The sequence below is a fragment of the Clytia hemisphaerica genome, unplaced genomic scaffold, assembly GCF_902728285.1.
Source record: "Clytia hemisphaerica strain Z4C2 unplaced genomic scaffold, Clytia hemisphaerica genome assembly, whole genome shotgun sequence".
Classification (NCBI taxonomy): Eukaryota; Metazoa; Cnidaria; class Hydrozoa; order Leptothecata; family Clytiidae; genus Clytia; species Clytia hemisphaerica.
The window spans coordinates 119921-138596 of NW_027104535.1; the positions used below are offsets into that span (position 1 = coordinate 119921).

Here is an 18676-nt window from a genome sequence, read left to right on the forward strand (position 1 = left end):
CTCATTTTATAACGATTTTTGCATAACTTTTATTGATTTGCTCCGATTTGCTCCGTGCCTATAATAATAGGCAGTGTTACAATTACCCTCTTCATCATGTACCGATACGACTTTCTTCCCTTGGAGGTTTCATTTCTTCATTTTGTATATTCATGATATGCACCATTGCAATCTCTTCCACGGACCCAGCAGCTAATTAATTGAAAGTGACGTAAAATCAGTCAAAAAGTTACTTGCAACTAAATCTGCGGTTGGGTCCGTGGAAGACATTGCAATGGTGCATATCATGATTTGTTGTATATAGTTGCGAATAAGCTTGATTTGTATAATTTTTCGTTTATTCTTCCCTTACTTACATATCATTATTTCTTTTTTTAGAAAATAATAAATACATTACACAAAAAAAAACAAATCAAAAACAATAACAACATATCAACATAAAATATAAAAAAACATATAAAGCATGGATGTTGGGGAACTTCTTAAATATCAGGTACTTATATAATTACATCTGATTCAAATGATATTTTTCTATGTAACTTTAATGTGAAAAAGTCTCGTGGTTTTAGTATTTGATTACAGAGATAGAATCTGCTTTGATATAAAATAAATGATAATACACTTTGGTGAGATCGACTCATCTTCTTACCGTATGTTGGTGTATTTTTACACTCTTCATCTAATTTATGATATCCTTTGTTAGAGTTAAGAATAATAGGAAAGTCGGAATCGCCGATGGAAACTTGATTTCTTTTCTTAGCGATCAGAGAGGAAAAAATGTTTTGTCTATATCAGTGATTCCGACCTTCCTATTATTCCTATCTGTGAAGGCGTGGCAATTATAAGAATTCTAATTTTTATAGGATGTTGACATTAGACCAACTTTACGGTGTCTCTTCCTACTAAAGTTGAAGTTTACTTTATTTTTTATCATTTATAGCCACCAACAGCTGGAAATAAACGTACGCGTGCTCCCGCGGCGTTCGAGAAGCGACCGCGTTCCAAGAAAATCAAAGAATCAGAAATAGACGAAGGAGGTGGTTATCAGTTCAAAAAGATTTTGAAGAAACCGGACAATACACATGCGCAAGAACGAAGACCACAAGTAGAAAAAGAGGTATGTGAACTTCTTCGAAATTTGGAAAGTTTTTGAAAATTATGAAAAAGATTGATGAAATTTTCTTGTAGCGTCGACCTATTTGTGGACATTCGAATATTCTCCGGTTAAAAAAAATTTAAAAATTCCATTATTATTGCAGGTGGCACAGCATCGCCAAGAGACGATACAAAGGCGAGGGGATGGTCCAATCACAGAAGATGATAAAGAAAAGTTACTTGCTCTCGTCGAAAATGATGATGAGGTGTGTGATAAATTATTTTCACAAGTACATTACTAAAATTACGAGCCGTGTTGAAGTTCGTGGTCAATGATTTCCACGAGTATGTTGCTAAAATGATGTTTGTGGTGAATGATTTTTAGGAGTAGATTGCTTGAATGATGAGGTATGTGGTAAATGATTTTCATTAGAATATGCTTAAATGTTGAGGTATATGGAAAATGATTTTCACGAGTATGTTGCTAAAATGATGTTTGTGGTGAATGATTTTCACGAGTAGATTGCTTGATTGATTAGGTATGTGGTAAATGATTTTCACAAGTAGATTGCTTAAATGATGAGGTGTGTGGTAAATGATTTTCACGAGTGGATTGATTAAATGATGAGTTGTGTAGCAAATGATTTTCACGAGTAGATTGCTTGAATGATTAGGTGTGTGGTAAATGATTTTCAGAAGTAGATTTCTTAAATGATTAGGTATGTGGTAAATGATTTTTACGAGTAGATTGCTTAAATGATGAAGTATATGGAAAATGATTTTCACGAGTAGATTGCTTGATTGATTAGGTATGTGGTAAATGATTTTCACGAGTACATAGATTGCTTAAATGATGAGGTTTGTGGTAAATGATTTTCACGAGTACATAGATTGCTTAAATGATTAGGTATATGGAAAATGATTTTCACGAGTAGACTGCTTGAATGATAAGGTATGTGGTAAATGATTTTCACGAGTAGATTGCTTAAATGATGAGGTATGTGGTAAATGATTTTCACGAGTAGATTGCTTAAATGATGAGGTATGTGGTAAATGATTTTCACGAGTAGATTGCTTAAATGATGAGGTATGTTATACAATGATTTTCACGAGGAGGTTGCTTAAATGATTAGGTTTGTGGTAAATGATTTTCACGAGTAGATCGCTTAAATGATTAGGTTTGTGGTAAATGATTTTCACGAGTAGATCGCTTAAATGATCAGGTATGGGGTAAATGATTTTCACGAGTAGATTGCTTAAATGATCAGGTATTTGGTAAATGATTTTCACGAGTAGATTGCTTAAAAGATTAGGTATACGGTAAATGATTTTCATGAGTAGATTGCTTGAATGATGAGGTGTGTTGTAAATAATTTTCACGAGTAGATTGCTTAAATGATGAAGTATGTGGTAAATGATTTTCACGAGTATATTGCTTAAATAATGAGACGAGTAGATTGCTTAGATGATCAGGTACGTGGTAAATTATTTTCATGAGTAGATTGCTTGAATGACGAAGTGTGTGGTAAATGATTTTCACAAATAGATCGCTTGAATGATGAGGTGTGTGGTAAATGATTTTCACGAGTAGATCGCTTAAATGATGAAGTATGTGGTAAATGATTTTCGCGAGTAGATTGCTTGAATTATGAGGTGTTTTTTGTAAATAATTTTCACGAGTTGATAGCTTGAATTATGAAGTATGTGGTAAATGATTTTCACGAGTAGATTGCTTGAATTATGAGGTGTTTTTTGTAAATAATCTTCACGAGTAGATTGATTGAATGATGAGGTATGTGGTAAATGATTTCACTAGTAGATTGCTTAAATTTATGAGGTGCGTGGTAAATGATTTTCACAAATAGATTGCTTGAATGATGAGGTGTGTGGTAAATAATCCTCACGAGTAGATTGCTTAAATAATGAGGTATGTGGTAAATGATTTTCACGAGTGGATTTGATCAAATGACGCGAATGGCGAATGGCGAGGCACGTGTTAAGATGATAAATTCAAATGATAAAGAACGATCTTTTATCTTTTATTCTTCAGGGAGAAGCAGTGGATGAGGCAACCATCAAAAAACATATTTTGAGTTTCGAAAAGAAAGTCACTAAAAACCAAGAAATGCGAATCAAATTTGTTGACCAACCTAACAGGTTTGATGAAAACACGACATACTGTCAATTTGTTACAATTTAGTCCTTATGTTCAGCTATCTTCTTTATCACGTATATTACTTTTATATTATTAATTTCGCTTAGCGAAAGTATTACGATAGCCTTCCGTGTATGTGGCGAGACATTTTTTGGGGCGCAAAGTATGGCGTGGGCGTTTGGCTGCGGGCGTACTACGGCCAATATTCTAAAGGTGGACTCACTCACAAAGATAAAAAGTGATAAAAAACAGGGCTTTTCTTAATAAATAAAATACGCTAGTGCAAGAAGTGTAACCAAGTTTTTGTAAACAAACTTTTTAAATGGCTGCTTGATTATTATTGCACATGCTTTTGAAACTTGCTGCTGCTGTATAAATTTTAATCATGTTTTCTGGTCCTTTGTAGAGTGTTTAAAGAGGTTTAATATTTGTTTACTACTAAGTATAATTTTATGTTTGTGTAGTTAGTGAATGCACCAATAAATTGATCATGCTCAGTAAGTAGGAGTTAATTTTCCACAACAAACAACAACATTATTAACTCTCTCTTCTCTTCTTCTCCAAAACTACAAACAGCACAGGTATGATCTTGTTTTCCTTTTTTCACCAGATAGTTATGTGTTAATAGTGAAACCAGTTGTGACAAACAGTCAGTTTTAGCAAGTACCGTGAAGTCGGGTAACTTGCATCAGTGGAGGCTAACTTGCATAGCCATCAAATGACTGACCAATCAAAGCAGCAAAATTTCAAAACAAAATGAACTATGCAGCTCCACTTGCAGCTCTAGCCTACCATTTTTGTTTTGATTTAACTTTGTATTTTAATGACCAAACGGGTCATTCATTTGAAGGCTATGCCATGTTAGCCTCCACTGTGCACTGATGCAAGTTACCCGATCTCACGGTATTTCTTAGAAATCATGTCAATTAAAATTCAGCAATCATTTTTGTATAATCGAAACGACCCTGCCTAGACACTGCCATACATTGTCATTGTACGGTGATTTACGGTGGGTAAGGTGGGGTGTACAGTACAGCAGATTTCAAATTAACCTATTTTCACCGCCGTACAAAGGACATTTAGATCCAGCCCCACCGTACACCACCGCACAATGTACAGCGGTCCATCGTTAATGATGACAGTTTTTTATCTGATGAAGTTTGATTGGTGTTCGATGAGTTTGGTTATTAAAAGTTCCAGCTTTTCCTCCCCAATGGGATGATAGATATTGGCTCGCTCTTTAAGCTTTAGTGCGGGCGTCTGCTAATAAGCCGTCGGAATGTAAAAAGAATGGGCAACAAGGTAATAAATCAAACTAATCGAGCTTCAATCCAACTTCACCGATCTTGATACACCTCTTGCTAATTAGGATTTTAATTTTGAATCATGGTACCGTTGTTTGTATAAGATTCCCATTTCCGCACTAAGATTCTTGTTACTTTTCTGGAATCTTCCCCCTATATATTTTTCATGGGATGAAGGGCAAGAGACTGGGGAGGGTTTGTTTAATGGGATGCAGTTTAAAGCAGTTATAAAGGAGTCAAAGTTTAATCTCAAGGAGTATTATTTCTTTAAAGCTTAATAAAGTTGGCTAGTTAATACCCTGCAATTTTCTAGTCCAGAAGCTGGAGCTCAACTACTCAACTGCTTTTTGCCTTTAATGGGCTCTTCCAGCCAATGTCTGAACATGGGGTCGGAGGATATAGTGTCTGGAGCGGGGGGTTGTGAAAAATCTACAAAACTTGCCCTGTCCTGGGGGGGGGGTAAACTTGCTCTCGACGGGATCAACTGATGCTTGTCCGAGGCGGGGGGGGGGTTAGACCTGCTGTCCGGGGGATCAAAAGTCACAATGTTCAGAGGGGGGATTTCCAAAAAATGTTATATCCTTCACCCCCCCATATTCAATTTTTTTCTGGAAAAGTCCAATGATCTTGATGGTGGTGGGCCATCATTCATATCAGAAAGCGAAGATAGTATACAACAGATTTTTCTAACTAGCCATTTTTCTCAATTTTAGATAAATTCTACTGTTTATAGAAAGAAGTAGATATAAACTTTGCGCAAGTAAAAGAAGTCTTTATCACAAGTTCCTTCAAAGCACAAAATGAGGGTTCTGGCATCAAAGAATGAAAAGTTCATTTTTTCTTCTTCATTTTCAAAAAAATTTAAAATTATTTTTCTCAAGTATATTGCAGTTCTGAATTATTCTGAATTGAAAGATTTTGTTTACGCTTTATAGAATGGAATTCTTTAGTCGCATTTTTTAAGGAATCTTTTTTTTAATGGATTGAGATTTTTCATTAAAAAAACATAATATCTATGACCTGTGTGTACAATACATTGTGTATATTTTGTGTAACGCTTCATTCAAAATGCATAATGCTGCAGGAGTCACGTTTCACGCGTCTTCGTCGTTGATGTTCAAGTGTTATGCGAAATTTTCGACTTTAAGTCGTCTTGTTTTTATTAAGTTCAGTTTCTATTTCTATTGACTCACTCGACGGTAAAAAATGATTTCAGCAAATTTCAGGTGCCTTGTCCGAAGATTTTGTTTTTTAGATCTTTGGACTCTTCCTTGTCTTAAATAATAGACAAGAGTGGGAGTTTCATTTCTTTCTATATTTTCTTTCCAGATTTATGGAATCAGAGCTTGAACTACACGAGGAGATACAAAAACTACATGTTTTAGCGACTGTTCCAGAGTATTACGATATCTTTGTGCGCTTGAATTCGGTCGCGACTTGTCTCAACCTTATGAATCATGAAAATTCTGGTAATCTATCCATTTTTCTCATTTTGTCCTTAACCCTATTCGTACTAGGGGGACTGTTTCTGTTCGGGGTTGAAACTAATGTTAATAGCTCCTGAAATAGTAGAGCTTTTTGTATGAAATCTTTTGCATATTCCTCATTTTTAGGTAGCTTCAAAATAAGAAAAAAGCGTATAAAAAATGAACGAGTTTTCGCATGATCTGTAAATTAATTCACAACCATTTTGATTTGAGCGTCATTTAGAAGTGTTCATCATATCATGGATTTGCAATAATTATCTATAATAATTCCTTCATCATAGGTTAAGGTTGAAAACTACATAGAACTTGTAGATCTTAAGCTTTTAATTTTCTTCTTCTTCATTGCAACCATCTCATTAAATTTACTCGTTAAAGTCACTCACCGGTCCGTAACTTCCAATCTTTAAAAATATTTTGATTACAAATAGATCTCAATAGACCTTTTCATAAATTTCGTTACGATCATCACTAGACAGGAACCCGTCTGCGTATTTTTTTAAAATCTGATGAATACTTGACGGGTCAGAGCTGTGAGTCCGATTTTGGCCTCAAAAAAATTACAGTGGGAAATTCGAATTTAGCGCTGTCCTCACTAACTAAAATAAAAACCAAATTTCGGAAGTTGCGCTTTCTTTAAGAAAGTGTGACCAGTGAAACAATAAGAGGATTTGATTGGCTGTGTTTTCAACCGTTATTAGGATATGAGAAATTCAAACTGTCAGCCCATACCATGCTATATATTTCGCCATCAGTATATAGAATAAGAAATCATAGCATGGATCTCCAGGCTAGATCATCACTTGCCTCGTTTTGAAATTATTATCATTAACTCTCAGCGGATTTTATCAAAACTACTTCCTATTCATAAAAAAATCATTTAATGTCTCAAGAGACATAATCACCACATATGTGGAAATTGTTTGAATCTAGGTAAGTGATGTTCGTGCCGTAATTTATGAAAAGGTCTATTCATCTTTTTATCGGACAGGGTCAAAAAACAGGGCGGCATGGGTCGCGGTACTCTGTACCAGAGTGTATCTCACGTTTATCGCTTCGTAGTACACTATGTGTGCATTGTCTGTTTGATAAAAATTCCCGTACGGAGACCTCAGCGAAGAAGTACGATTTATAAATAGTAACACTTCTCTCATCGAATCCCCTCTCCAACCAACACTCCATCGTAGCGGTCGGTTTGAAAAAACTCAAATAAGAAAAGATAATGACAACAGACCCTCAGCCTATACTAGACGTCACCCGCGCTTTTTTTACGCAATTAACGAGATGAAAAATCCCGGTTTTTAGTGAAGTGCTCGCTAACAGACCCTCTACGGCAATGAACTTTCAAATGCCATAGATACTGGGTCTGTGTACAGACATGGGTCGCGGCGCTTCTAGGTCCAAACATACCGGCACAGGACCGGCGACTTGCATTTATTGAGTCAATAAAATATGTGAACTTTCTACAAAACTTACAAAAGTTTCTTCACTTTTCTTTACCTTCTTTTTCTTCATTGCAGACATTTCAATAGGGATCGTAGATTTGTTACAAGAACTGACAGATATTGACACGTTGAATGAAAGTGAAGATGAAGCAAACATTTTGGTCGACGCACTGGTATCTTAACTTTCTTGTTTAAAAAAGTAGTTTACTTTATTCTGTACCAGCAGAGCGTGTCTCATGTTTATCGCTTCGCAGTACACTCTGTGCGCATTGTCTGTTTGATAAAAAACCTCCCGTACGGAGACCTCTGCGATGAAGTATAATTTATAAATAGCAACACTACGCTCATCTTCTCCCCTGAATTGCAGCGGCCGGTTTGAAAAATCACAAATGAGGAAAGACAATGACAACAGACCCTCTACGGCAATGAATTTTGAAATTAGCTGTATATACTGGGTCTGTGTACAGACAATTTTTACTTGGGTGAATCTGGAATAGTACCCTGTTTTATTTATGACCAGTTTTCAAACTTAAGGGATTTAAGGGGACTAATCTGCATAATATTATATTTATCCACCTTTAAGCCTTTTTTATTTTTTACCTTTTTAACGGGCGCACAAAATACACTTCAAATTCAATCCAAAGATAGTCTATTGTTCCATTGCAAATTATATTGAGTTTCAAATGTCAGGCATATAATAAAATCCGTCCTTTTCCATTTTTTTAGTTGAAAGGTCAGTTGGTCACAGTTTTATTGCAAAATCTTCACCGTTTGGATGAGCGAGTCAAAGAAGATGCTGATGGAGTCCATAATACTCTGGGTGAGCGAGATAAAATCATTTACGTTTATCCTCTATGGAAATGCTTTATTAAAGATTTTGTCGTTAAGTAACTGTAGCTAACCATGTTAGTGTAACCTGAGATCAGATTGTGATTATTTTATGCCCACCACGGTGAAACTATAAAGGGATGTGTGAAAACATATTTAATCTGACGAACATGCTATCTCAAAATCGTAACAACCGCGTTCATCTAAAAGGACTGGGAATAACAACAAAATTGCGTGATTGTGACTATGACTAGGGCGCCGTTTCAGGGAAATTTAGTTTTTGACTTTCCGGTGCACAACAAGATTCTTGTTGTAGAACTTTCCGCGGGAAGGCTATTTTGCTCGAAGATCATTAATTTTCAAGCGCCTTCAGAGGTTTATGCGTAAGAAAATTAAAGAAAACGACCATCTGTTATCAGGTTATGTTAGTGCGCCCTTAAACGCCTTGAGCTGATCCTATATATCACAGCCTTCCTTTAAAATCTATGTTAGAAAAACTCCCATTCAGTTTTTCGTTTACCCTCCCTCTCAAATCTTTTACGATTTCCAATTCGAGTAGAAAATATATTGATTATTCCTTAAGAATCTTTGATCTTTTATAAATTCCTGTTTTCAGTCAGCCCCGGTAACTCTTCAAATCGGTTCGACGATTTTTTCCATCCACCGAAGACAACTTTGAGTTTGAATTTTGATTGCAAATTATTAGCGCGCGAAAACAATCTTTGAATTTCTTCAATTTAATTTTTAAGCCATCATCGAAAATATAGCTGAATTTCGACCAGAAGTATGTGTGACTGCTGGCCAACAAGGACTTTTGACGTGGCTGCTGAAACGATTAAAAGTATTTTTTTCAAATTTTATTGTGTTTAACCCAAGTCAAAGTTTTCTATTCTACTTGATGAAAACATATGATCGAAATAGAGTACCCCCCCACCTAACTCTTTGATTTTGATAACGAACGACGCACCGGGTACGGCAGGTACGGCGTAACAGATATTTCACAAAATTTCCCGAAATTTTCCTCTTCGTCGGTAAAATGGCTTAAATTTCCTTATTCCCTGTACCTGGTTTAAAAAGCTTCCGCGGTGCTCGTATTGGTTTTAAAATATCAATACTTTTCAACTACTAAAGGGTGTGACATTTCCCAAAGTTTAGTTTTTTATGTTTTCTTACTTATCAGGAAGATTCCCTTCTTTTAGTTGTCGAAAAACAACCATCTCCCTTCCAAGCTAACAATAATTCTTTCCAAATCTCACGGGGAAAAGGAAAAAGGGAACTGTGGTAATTGAGGAGAAATTCTACTTTGAATACTTCAGTATATTGTCTTCAATTACCGTAATTCAAAATCTCCAATGTTTATTAATCTCTAATTAAATCCTGCTTCGATTAAATATTCATTCAGATCACTTTGTTCACCTCATTCACTGTTGGGAAAAAAGCAGTATGCAATACACGTTTTTTTCCACAAGAACAAACCTTATAAGAATGGATATAAGGCTTCGGAGGCCAAAACATTAAGAACAAGTTAAGAACATTATTTTAAGGCTTCGCAGACTCGAACGATAAACATCCAATCTCTTAGGTAATCTCACAAAAACACAATAACATTTAAATTACAAATAAGAACATTTTAAGAACGCTTTCAGGCTAAAGAACATTTAGAGGCTTCAAAAATATTATATAGATATTCTTTTAAAAAGATTTTAGGGTATTTAAGGGCTCTGACCATAGTCCAAAAATTGATTTTGGTATTTGAACATAAAAGTTATATTTCAGGTTCCTTAACACTTTTAACAAAGAATTGCCTTTATAAATTGCTTTTTAATCGAATCCCTTAAGAGTAATTAAGAATTTAATTGCAAAAATGACGTTATGAACTTTAAAAAGATGTTAATAATACGTTGCATCACCCTCTTTTACAAAAAATGCTTAGTTTTAATGGGTAATTAACTTTTTTGTTTCAAAATTTCTTTACACTGTCCGCAAAGAATTGAACTATTTTAAATTTTGCGGAAAATTTTTCTACAAAAATGTGTCAAAAGTTATGACTGTTTTTTTAAGCAAAATCCAGAAAAAAAATTTATGAAAAACCACTATTTTGAAGATTTCGAGACAAAGAAGCATTTACAAAAATTTTCCGCAAAAATTTTTATTGTTCGGTAAAAAATACACCATCTACTGCGAAAAAATTTTCAAAATGTTTTTTCTTCGCCGAAACTAAGCTCTTCAAAGTTGAAATACTCTTCCTCACAAAAGTCTTCATTTTCTTCTTCATCAAATTTTTTTCAATGCAATTTTTGAATTTTCAGATTCAAGAATAGTTTGTCTAACAGAAAATGTATAACATGCCATAGTTTTGTTGGTTACATCAGTCAGAAAACACATTTTAAACACGGCAATTATGAAAAATTCGCTATGGTCAGAGCCCTTAAAATGTTTTGAAGACAATTAGTATTTATGTCTTTTGCAATATATTCCCTAAAAAGTAACAAAGTGAATGTCAAAATCACTGAATAATTAAAAGAAAAGTAACTCTCTACAAATATCGGTCTCAAATTCAAACTCAAGAAGAAAGAACAAGAATACTGAAATAAAATTGAAAAACATTTAGAGGAATAACATGTTCAAAAGAAGCATGGCGCCAAGTAGAAGATAAAGCAATCCAAGCGAGAAGGTACAGATCTGTTCAGAGTGACATTTGAAATGAATGGAGCAAATGCCCGCAAATGGCATGGTTGTGAGTTCGAGTCTCGCCGGATGGTTTTCCAACGGTTCTGGTGGCTGGTCAGAAGACAACACAAGAGCGATTGTATTCACTTCATTGTAATACATAAGGGCAATATTCATGATGAAATGAATGGATTCTCGATAAACAGCATTTTGCTTGGATTCACAGTAATAACTCTCCATTGCACTGGCGCCGGCTTCTTACTCAAAACAAACCGTAATATGACGGAAAACATTGAAGTGTTTAGTATGTCTTTATCGTCCATTGTACTTTATAGCTTGTTCATCTGCGGTACTATATTCGGGACTTACCATCCTGATTTTTTAAAAGTACAAAAATATTTATTTTACATGGATAGCCCAGTAATCTAGGATTTTTAGGCAGTCTTTCGATTGTTTTCACGGGGTCCACAGCCAGCTGGCTCGGCTGTCTACGAACTGAACGTAACATTAGAAGGAGCGGGGATTCGAACTGCGGATCCCTGGTTTGAGACGCTGACGCCTTTGACCACTTGGCCATCGCTCCATAAATTTGCCAGCAACTACCGAAATTTGCCAGCACCCATACAAGGTTTCAAACCAATTTCCTTATCACGTGCTTTGCAGCAATCATCTCTTTAACTTTTCAAAGATTTTTGGCAGTCAAGCTACACTTGCGTTACGAGACGTCCTGGATGTTCATCAACCGGGTACGGATCATTATAGCATCGTGGGTTCTGGCAATCATATTATCTTTTACGTCGCTGGTTCTCATTTACGTCACCGAAATTCATTCCCAAGTCTGGGAAATGAACATCGCCGTCTTCCCTACAGTATGTTTGGTAGCCACAAATATGATTTTCTTCGCAGTTTACACCTATATTTACATCAAATTCAAACGTGCACGTCAGGAGACAAGGAATGCAGTATATGGCGGCCGGAACAAAGCGAAATTCTTCACGCCTGTTATCCTGTGTGGATCATTTTTCATCTTTAGTACACGTTTTTCTTTCAAGATTTTACAACTGGTGATATTCGGTATATGCATCTTGGAGCGTATTTTGATGGCATAACAAATTCCATTGTGTATATATTTTTGAATGAAAAAGTTGTTGAACGCATTCGAAGATTGAAGAATGCTGTTAGACATAATGATAGCGTCATTTGATTGGCTATTTAAATTTGAGAATAGCAAAAGCCGGTTTCTATAAAATAGAAAGCTAGCTAAGCAGTAACTGTGTAACATATTAAGCAGTTATGCAAATGCAATATGCAAAAATATTACATGAAAAATATTGGGCTACGAGAAAAGATATTGGACTCAAAATGACCTGATTTTGTAGAAAAGCTTCTGCGTGTTGTTAACTTAACTCGAGATATTAATCCTTAAAAACAGTGTTTTTCAGCCAGAAACGGCTGTTTTGTCCAGTTTTTGCGCTTTCGGAAGCTCAATATCTCGAGTTAGGTACTGAAATCACCTATACTCGCAATATATCACTAATCTTAATTTTTTGAGAGCTTTCCAAAAATATACAACAGGTCTCCGTTTTCTCAAGCTAAAATTTTCATTAATTTTTCACCCCAATGATTTTAGCCTGAGACCGTCGTATTTGTCCGAAAATCACACCAAAGTGTCCGAAAAAAAATTGGCACCCAAGTTATTTTGATTCCCCTACCCCTTGGCTTTCCAAAAATGTATAACAAGTGCTTTGACTAAAAAAATCGAGCGATTTTACAAATTTCCCCCTACTAACTCGGTTTGAGAGTTATTTTGAATGTCCAGGGGGTCAACTGATGCTTGCCCTGGGGGTCAGACCTGCTGTCCGGGGGGGGGTCAAAATTTACAATGTTTGGGGGGGATTTCCAAAAGATGTTATATCCTCCACCACCCCCCCCCCATATTCAAATATTTTCTGGAAAAGCCAAATCGAAAGATTTTCTCAAAGTTTTAAATTTATTGTTACAAAGCCTGATTTATAGAAGTTCAAACTGTATTATAACGAAAAATTTTTTCGTTCAACAGAAGAAGATGTTCGACAGCAACAAATTGTACTCCAGTGAGATATTGGCTATCCTCTTACAAAATACTGAAGGTAAAGCAGTCTACAATGAAACATCGTCATGGAAGTGTCTAAGTATCTAGTAACCCAGTTTTTTATTTAGCTGTCTACGCGAAGGAAGGAAGGTACTTATCTTCCCTTGGAAGCAAGGAGATCGATTGCCTGTAACAGACGACCGCGGCTATTTCCTAGACAACGTGGTCGTCTAGTACAGGCAATACACCTTTTAGACCGTAGTTGGTCAGGCGCGTGCCAATTTGTTATTTAATTATCCCCCTAAACTCGATGTAATCCTTTTTTTAATTTACCGCCCGGTAACGATATACGGCGAAAATTCTTTCCAATTTTTCTAACTTCACTTCTACATTCAATCCACTTCAACTCTCCAAATGAAGACCACCTGTTCCTTTGAATTTATGATTAATTTGTTTTTCTCAACTTTTCAGAAAACAGACAATTGATAAAAGAATCGAACGGAGTTGATCCGCTACTGCAAGCACTCGCTGTAAGTATTTTATTATCGTTGAAATTTATATTGGGGCCAGCTCAAATCGTTTTCTCCAGGCGATCTTAATCGAATGGATTCGACGATCAAACCAGTCAAACGAAATCGAACGCAATTTCCAGGCTGTAGTTGTTTGCTGAAAAACAGGCGGCTCTCACAAATTTGATTTCCAAATAACTGAGTTTTCATTAGCGAGTACCTCACTAACAACTAAACAACACGAAATATTAATTGCGTAGAAGAAACGCGGGTGACGTTTGGTATAAGCTAAGTTTTCATCGAATTATTGCGAAACTCGAGTTAATACATGTTAAAACGGGACGAGATGAAGTTTTTACAAGCTCTTATTTGATTTGGTTCGTCGTTAACCAGTAATAAAACAATTTTGTTACTTTTGCTAAAGAACGTGTCATTTTTATTACTTCACATGACCAATTATTAAAGTATCTTATAAAAACTCCATCTCATCTGGTTAAAACAAGACTTAATTGAATCGCACATTGCTTCCCTTGTTTTTCTGTGTAGACTTATAAAGGACACAACCCTAACAACCAGGAGGAGATCGAATATATGGAAAATTTGTTCAATTGTTTGTGTTCTTGCTTACTACACCCTCCTAATAAAGAGTTGTTCTTGAAAGGAGAAGGCCTTCAACTCATGATCCTGATGCTAAGGTAAGGCGAATCTCAATAACACATCTCTATAGGTTACAAAAAACCTATGCGCTCTCCTCAAAGGGTGCTGAAATCACAATTTGAAAATTCAGAGGATCACGATTCAGGGGACTTGGAACTGGAACAAGGGAAGAAAATTCAGAGGATCACGATTCAGGGGACTTGGAACATGGGAAGAAAATTCTTTCTAAGGAACCCTAATAGGGTGAATCTCCTGTTGATGAGTGGGGGGATGGGAGGCTCTTTGGTAAACTGGGTTAGATTCTTCATACACCACAAACACGGCTCTACAATCAGCACCGAAATATATTGGCAATTTGGGGTATTTTAACGTTTTCGAGAATTTAAAGGTCGGGCGAGAATTGCAGTTTCAGTACTTCCACTTTGCGTCATTAGATTTTTGGTCAGCCTAAGCTGAGCATTCAAATAGGTAAAATTCAGTTCTTCCATCATCATAAGACGACAAAAAAAAAATCCGATTTTCCGATCTCACTTTTATTTCTAAACTTTCTTCCGATCGGGTTAACTTTTTGGGTACTTTTAGCGTGCGTTGTTTTTACAGATCATAATGTAGTTTCAAGATGGCGGCTCAAGCGATAGTCAGATGTGATAAGTCAGTGTTGTACCAAAGTATTTCCAGTGTAAATCTGTTGCAAGCTTCAGTTTCTATCATTTTTTTTTTAACTCGGCAAATCAAACACATGATTTTCATCAAGGGGATTCTTTTCCTACATCCTTTGAAGGTTTTTGTTTATGTTGAATTTTCTGATAAATACTTTTTATTGCTGCTTTTTAATAGTTTTTGCAATAAAAACATATTTTTCTTGTTTGCCTCTAGGGGGATTGATGGTGTTATAATGTTATTGGGATTTGATAAAGTTTACAAAAGTACAGCTACTGTATAAATTTGATATAAAGACTGGATGCAATCGTGTTTTCTTGGACTTCGACGTGTTTGTGATAAAGGCGAATCGCAAAAAAATGTTTGGTTCCCGTCATTTCTACTGTAAAAAGTGGGAGTCGTTCGGCCGGTCAGTTGAAAATATTTTTCTGTTAAGAAGCAGCTATACGTCTTGTTGAAAGGGAATTCGTGTGGACTGATCCGAATTTTAAAATTGAGAAACTGTGGATAAACTGGTACTCTCCATTAGCATGCGGTTTGAAAACTTTTAAACACAGAGCGTGCAGAGGTCGACAGTGGAAATCCAGCAAAGCAGCGGAAAAGCTTTCCGACTCTCCAGCTCTACCTGCTGACCGTAAATCAGATGACGGGAACCAAATGATGACATCACATCTCCTATTATTGGACTTGCAAAATTATGACAAATGGTCTTTGGAATTTGATCATTTATATTAATATTAATATATACAGTTCTTGTTGAAATTGATCAAACTATTTTTCACGCAGTTCCAGATGCAGATTGTGTTTTTCTAACCTTTTCTAACCTTGGCACACATTTTGAGTGAATGATGGAATGGAATGAATGGCGATAACAGTTTATAGATATCTCTTATCAGACTTGCCGAAAGCGGGCTGCCGTCAAGTTACACAACATGCACACTCTCGCCACAACTTGCACAGCCATAACAAACAGATCAATCTGGTCTTCATTTAACATTGTTTTAAAGTTTAAAAAACACTGCCAGTGCTTGGCACAGAAGAGAGGACTCCCAGTTGAAATTAATTGCTACACCGCTTCCCTGTTGAATTTATTTATTATGGTTGTGTGTTTATTCCGCCAAGGCGGTAAATCAATAGCCCAAATTCATAGACCAATCAAAAGCGAGTTTAAAGCAAAACGGGGGAAAAATGAGCTTCCCCGCATAGTTATGAATTTTAAGTTTTGCTTTCGATTATCATTTGCGACCAGCAAAGTCTTCAAGATGGTTGTGTGCATGTTGTGTAACTTGACGGTTACTAAAATACAAAATTTATTTACCCAGACTGGAGGGGCCATCCATATAGTATATACGTACACAGTGAAGGGGGGAGAGGGGGTTCAGCAAAAGCGTACATCTATTGTTTAAACAAAGTCATTTCTATTGTTCTCTGGGTACAAGGGGGGAGGGGGTGTCAAATATTTGGAAAATCTTTGCGTACGTACTATATGGACAATGCTAAAGAGAAGTATACTTTGATCTTCTCGTGGGGGGGGGGGTTGGAGGAGCTCTCAGGCTTGTTTTACATAATTTTAAATCAAGTTATCAAATGTTTCACATTTTGTACATTATTCAACATATTTAGTCTACTCTGTTTCAGTGCATCTCTTACATCTGTTAACCCACTTATTAAAGCTATCTAGCTAATCTCTATTGGCTGACCTTCCAGCCTCGGCTGGTTTATTCGATTTGAGAGGGGTTAAGTGACATCCAGGCTATATTCTCAGCCTTATTGGAACATTTTTGAGCTTTTAGATCCTGAGATCGTAAGTCTTAATATGTAAGTCTAATGTTAAAACTCAGAGCTAAAACTACTTCCGAGCTGTACTTCAAAGCACTTAAAAATCACTTGCGGTTTAAAGTTTTGAGGGAATTCCCCTTGTGTGCGAAATATTTTGGCGCCGATTGTAGATGTTCCAAAAGCAAATCCACACTCAAAAAGGGTCCAGAAATCACTCAATTATCCACTCTCGTCAAAGTTTTTTCGAAATTTGGAAGAAGAAGATCAGGGGAAAACATCAAGGGTTGATCAATACCAACAATTAAAGTGATATGATAATTTAGAGCTAAGCTATGACTCTAGTCGAAGGGCTAGAGTAGAATCTCTAACCTTTACCAGGCAACAAAAAGTTTACAGAACGCGCCTAGAACGCGCCACAATCATGATGACGAATTGTATCTAGCGGTTCCTTTGTTTTTGAGGACTGCATTTTTTGAAAATCTAGCGATAGATTTTATTTTCAATCCGGGGTTTGTGTAAAAACTACCCGCAGGTGTTCTGGATAGGAAATAAGTGGCTTCATTTCCCATCCAGGAGCCTCGAGTCTAGCCCTTCCGGCTTGGAAGTCAATGATAACACTGCCCTTGTCGTACCGAAAACCCTGAAATTATGCGAGAACGGTATTTGAGGGTGAGTTGATCATACTGGTGTCGGCCTTATTTAGATAATATCTCGAACTCGAACCTCTCTTACTCGAATGTCGCCTTAACTCGAACAAGTTTGCTCGTCCCTTCAAGTAACAATGTCTCATAAACTAGTCCCCATAACTCGAAATTTACCTTAACTCGAGCAAATTTGTGTCCCCGTGGGCTTTCGGGTTGTTGAGACTCGATTGTAGCTATAAAAGAGAATATTTCATGAAGAGACACAATTTGTTAAGTTTCTTTGCTTTTTTTAATTCTCGATTTGCACAGGGAGAAGAAGATGGCTCGTCCCAGTGCGTTGAAAGTTCTGGCGTACGCAATGACAGGACAAGAGGGAGCAGAGAATTGTCACAAATTTGTCGAAATTCTTGGATTAAGGAGTGTATTCCCCTTGTTCATGAAGGTAACATTTTTCTTTTTATGTTACAAGCAGTGAGACACTCTGATAAATACGTACCTTGATCGGAAGACGGTTTTTAGTACATTTACGGGTCGCAGTTGTGAGATAGGTTAACAATATGAGCCTCACTGTTCGCAGAAATCGAGCTTAAGTTTACCTGTAAGCGATTTTTTAAGCTTTATAATAAAAGATTTCCTCTGGCGTCCTCAAAAACCTTTCGACAATCGATGCGAAATTCTATCTAGTTTTTTCGATGTATTAAAACCATGTTCGCACGTGACGGTTCTGTTTCGCTCCAAAAAAGAAATGAAGCCGTTCTATTGGTTAGAAGTGACGTGACATTTGAATGTAACCAATAGAATGGCTTCGTTTCGTTTCGGAGAGAAACGGAATCGTTACTTGGTCTAAGACTCAGAAGGCCTTTTTGTTGGAAAGTGCCCAAAAGTGATCTAAGAAATGTTGGTACCAACAAACGTCCTTTGATCTATGAGGTACGTGGATATAACAGTGTCCCACTGCCAAGTGTTTTCTCATTCTGTCAAGTTCGACAACATGCTTCAACTTTTCAATTGCTCTTAATCACATTAAAAACCATTTTTAGGAGCTGTTTCCCCGGGGGGCAGCTGGGCAAAAGGACCGACGGGTATGTGCGGGTCCTAAGGGTACCTTTTCCAATATGTTTAAAATGCACTGTAAGGGTCGGAAAAACTAGAGATGCACTGTAAGGGTAGAAATTTTAGAAAATTCTTGAAAAATCTAGATATTTTGACCAAAAATGCTAGAATTTTGACCAATTTTTGCACGAAAGGGATCGAAAATTTGGGGGGAAATGCACTCTAAGGGTATGATTTTCACTGATTTTTGCTGCACTGTAAGGGTGCAATTTTAAAAGCCAATTTTTAGCCCGCACATACCGTCAGTCCGCAAACCCAGTGC

The 18676-nt window shown here is 36.5% G+C and overlaps 1 protein-coding gene across 1 annotated transcript in view; it reads left to right on the plus strand.

Moving 5' to 3' along the window:
* The first annotated feature begins 376 nt into the window (after positions 1–376).
* LOC136822519 (beta-catenin-like protein 1) overlaps positions 377–18676 on the plus strand; it is a 29425-nt gene continuing 11125 nt past the window's right edge. Inside the window, exons 1-12 of the mRNA XM_067078785.1 lie at positions 377–493; positions 941–1117; positions 1260–1361; positions 3146–3252; positions 5884–6023; positions 7559–7656; positions 8210–8303; positions 9061–9152; positions 13041–13110; positions 13524–13582; positions 14108–14256; positions 17611–17743. Of these exons, the coding sequence (XP_066934886.1) occupies positions 464–493; positions 941–1117; positions 1260–1361; positions 3146–3252; positions 5884–6023; positions 7559–7656; positions 8210–8303; positions 9061–9152; positions 13041–13110; positions 13524–13582; positions 14108–14256; positions 17611–17743 (1251 nt within the window). The 5' untranslated portion in view covers positions 377–463. The remainder of the gene's footprint in view (positions 494–940; positions 1118–1259; positions 1362–3145; positions 3253–5883; positions 6024–7558; positions 7657–8209; positions 8304–9060; positions 9153–13040; positions 13111–13523; positions 13583–14107; positions 14257–17610; positions 17744–18676) is intronic.